Source organism: Austrofundulus limnaeus, unplaced genomic scaffold (assembly GCF_001266775.1).
Source record: "Austrofundulus limnaeus strain Quisiro unplaced genomic scaffold, Austrofundulus_limnaeus-1.0 Scaffold110, whole genome shotgun sequence".
NCBI lineage: Eukaryota > Metazoa > Chordata > Actinopteri > Cyprinodontiformes > Rivulidae > Austrofundulus > Austrofundulus limnaeus.
In genome coordinates, this window is record NW_013952512.1 from 51215 (window position 1) to 55028 (window position 3814).

General features: G+C 39.3%; 1 protein-coding gene across 1 annotated transcript; it reads right to left on the reverse strand.

Annotated features, from left to right (window-relative positions):
* Positions 1 to 447: 447 nt before the first annotated feature.
* On the reverse strand, positions 448 to 2362 carry LOC106521506 (gastrula zinc finger protein XlCGF57.1; the record flags this gene model as incomplete). The annotated part of the gene is given in 2 exon segments (XM_014014102.1): positions 448 to 1102; positions 1180 to 2362. Coding segments are annotated over 2 exon segments (1565 nt in total), but the record flags the coding sequence as incomplete, so codon positions are not given.
* Positions 2363 to 3814: the final 1452 nt, after the last annotated feature.

Sequence of the window (3814 nt, forward strand, 5' to 3'; positions counted from 1 at the left end):
GGATTTCTTCAGGAGGATTTTCGTCCAGGCCAATCAGAGAACAGAACGTCGATTTTCTGCGCAGTGTCTGCTTGTAGTTTGTTTTATCTGGGCCATTCAGCAAACAGAAGACAGAGTTTTGAACGACGTCGAGTTTCTGCGCAGTGTCTGCTAGTTACTTTAGCATACGGCAGTGGAGGAAGTGAATGAAGCCAGTCGGTGTTGATAAGGCTTCCATATTAAATTAAATTTGTCTGACAAAGCAGCAGCTCTCATTTACAGTCGTCTCGTTCGCCTCGGTACTTCTCTTCTCTCAGTAGGGTTGTTTACAGCGCACGCGATTTCCTGTTAGTGTCTTAGCTTAGCCTCCTTCACAGCGACACATGTCGCGGCCAACCGATCCAATCGTTTTAAACTTCAGCAGAGGCCACGCCTCCTGCAAGAATCGCTTCTCTATAGCCGAAAGTCCAGACCCTCGTACGAAGCAAAGTGAAGGACAGGGGTCTGGTTTTTACCAGGCTATAAAACAGGTAAAACAACAAGGTTAAGTTTTAAAAGTGACCAGGGAAGAGACTGATCTAATATGAAACAGAAACATTATACTAATTAACTACTAATTATTACTTCTTGTGACTTTCACCAGAAAATTTTTAAATGGAGAAAACGCTTATTTGGGGGCTAAGATCAAAATTTTGTCATTTATGGCACTGCAAAGATTTTTCCAAGTATTTTTTACTTCCGTTATTTGCTAGAAATTGGCTTCTCACCTGTGTGAGTTTTCATGTGGGTCAATAACGTATCCCTTCTACTGTAACTATTCCCACATTGTTTGCAAGAATACGGCTTCTCACCAGTGTGAATTCTCATGTGTTTCAATAAGCTGAATTTAAGACCAAATCTCTTCCCACATTGTTTGCACAAATATGGCTTATCACCTGTGTGAGTTCTCATGTGAGCAAGTAAGTTACCCATTTGCAAGAAACTCTTACCACATTTTTTGCAAGAAAATGGTTTCTCACCTGTGTGAGTTCTCATGTGGGTCAATAAGTTACCCGTTTGAAAGAAACTCTTCCCACATTGTTTGCAAGAGTATGGCTTCTCACCTGTGTGACTTCTCATATGGGTCAATAGCGTATAACTTCGACTGAAACTCTTCCNTTGCAAGAGTATGGCTTCTCACCTGTGTGACTTCTCATATGGGTCAATAGCGTATAACTTCGACTGAAACTCTTCCCACATTGTTTGCAAGAATACGGCTTCTCACCTGTGTGAGTTCTCATGTGTTTTAATAAGTTACCTGTTTGTAAGAAACTCTTCCCACATTTTTTGCACGAAAGTGGTTTCTCACCTGTGTGAGTTTTCATGTGAAACAACAAGTGATGCTTTAAAGTGAAACTCTTTCCACATTCTTTGCAAGAATAAGGTTTCTCACCTGTATGAGTTCTCATGTGAGTCAATAAGGTACTTTTTCGACTGACACTCTTCCCACATTGTTCGCAAGAATATGGCTTCTCACCAGTGTGAGTTTTCATGTGGGTCAATAAGTTACCCTTTCGACTGAAACTCTTTCCACATTCTTTGCAAGAATATAGCTTCTCACCTGTGTGAGTTCTCATGTGGGTCAATAAGTTACTCTTTAGACTGAAACTCTTCTCACATTGTTCGCAAGAATAGGGCCTCTCACCTGTGTGAGTTCTCACGTGGGTCAATAGGTGACCCTTACAACTAAAGTTCTTCTCACATTCTTTACAAGAAAATGATTTTTTCCCTTTGCAAGTTTTCATTTGGGACAACAAATTGTTACTTTGTTTAAACATTTTATCACATAATTTAGCTGAAAAAGATTTTTCCTGTGAGTGAACTTTATTGTGACGCTTCAGTGATGATAAATGAGAAAAAATAGTTCTATGACTCTTGTTAGTGTTTGTTTTACTCTCATCTATGTGACTGTGTCGTGGTGCTGATGAGGCACAAACTGATTTCTCACCTGTGTTATCAAAGTCATGATTCTCACCTGTGTCAATTCTGCCACATTTCTTCAAAAAGGATTTTATCTTCAAAGTTTTACCACAAATGTCCCATTTGACCAAAACCTTATCTGAGTCAACATCACACAGACTGTCTGACAGATAAGAGCTTTTTACAGTCTTACTTCTGTTTCTGTCAGAACTCTTCTTTGCCTTCAGCACTAAGTTTGGACTTGGTCCTGGTGTTTCCTGCATGCTTCTGTTTGGTTCTTGGATCCCTTCTACAGGAGACATGTGACAGTGGAGTTGGTCCATGTTTGGTTCTGGTTCACTGTGGTCTTGATCTTCACAAGTTGAAGTCTCAATGAAGGTATCAGTCTTCTGTTCCAGAACAAACTKCTCTTCTGTCTGGTCAGGAAGAACCTCCTCTTTACAGACATAATGTTGTGGCAGTTCTGAAGACAAAGAAAAATAAAGCAGCTAATTTTTATATTTAATCAACAGCTACAAAGCAAATTAGGATAATATATTTATGTTTCAAGTACAAAGTAAACTCCAAATCTTTAGCACAGACTTTTCCAGTGAGGCTGAGGGTTGTGTTTTTCTGTAGTGCAAACCACATCTGGTCCCCCTTTGTAATGGGATCCAGGGTGAATCAAGTCATTTTGGGATTACAATTTTACAATTCACCCTATTTAACCTGCCATATTTGGTGTCTCTTTGTTCAGCACAACCTCACTTGTGTGACTTTGAAGTTATTTAAGTAAGACGTATTATGTCACTTCCTGTTTTTCTGCTGGTAATTTGTGAAATTAGTTTGACCGAGGACTCTTGATTTTCTAGATTATCTAACTTTTCCACAGTTCTATTTCTAGAACGTGAGCATTCTGTCTTTTTTTCCTACAATTAGATTGTGCTTAAAGGGCACCTATTATGCAAAACTCACTTTTTTTTATGTTTTTAAACTTGCTTTTGGGTCTCTACTGCTTAGAGAAGCAGTCCAAACACAAATAAAAAATGCACCCAGTCGTTTTTTTTAGCTGTAATTACATGTATTTTTAGGTATCTGGAGACATGTTTTTTCTCAAAGCACGTTATTCTGACATCACAATAACAGTCACCTAGCAAAACTAAACCCGAGTCCAGCTCCTCACCTGGCAACTAAAGGTGAAGCTCCGCCCACTTCTTCACGGGATGATAGTTGTGCTGTTTTTACAGCAGCCATGGAGACCAGAGATGCCTGGATTAATTTTATTTTTATCTTTGATGACAATGTTCTAACAATATTGCCAAAGAAAGTTGTAGTTTGTGAAAATAATTTCACTTTGGAAACTTCTACCATGTCGGGGGGCAGAGCTAACGTAAACATACGGTTGGGAGGGGGGTTTCCAAAGCAACTTGCTCACACAGCACAATCTGGATAGAGCTGAAGAACAGGCAGAATTGAAAAGCTGAAATTTAATTTTTTGAAATTCTTTTTGTGAATTAAATCAAATGAACATGTTGTATAGCCCACAGATGGATCCTAACTTGTGCTAGAACCCCCATAATAGGTCGCCTTTAGGACACTTTTTTATCTTTCAACACTTCTTGGTTTTATTGGTATTTTTGGCATCTGCTAGCTCTCGCTAGCGCTAGCTTAGCATCATGGCTACTTCTCTCTCAGCTCCTTCTATCACTTCCCCCTTTGTAACCTTCTGGGATCCAGGGTGAAACGGGTCATTTTGGGACTACATTTGATTTTACACTTCACCCTGTTTAACCTGCCATTTTTGGTGTCTCTTTGTTCAGCACAACCTTACGTGTGAATTTTTTTGAAGTTAGTTTGTTCTTTTTGACCTACTCGATGAACATAACAGACCTAACAA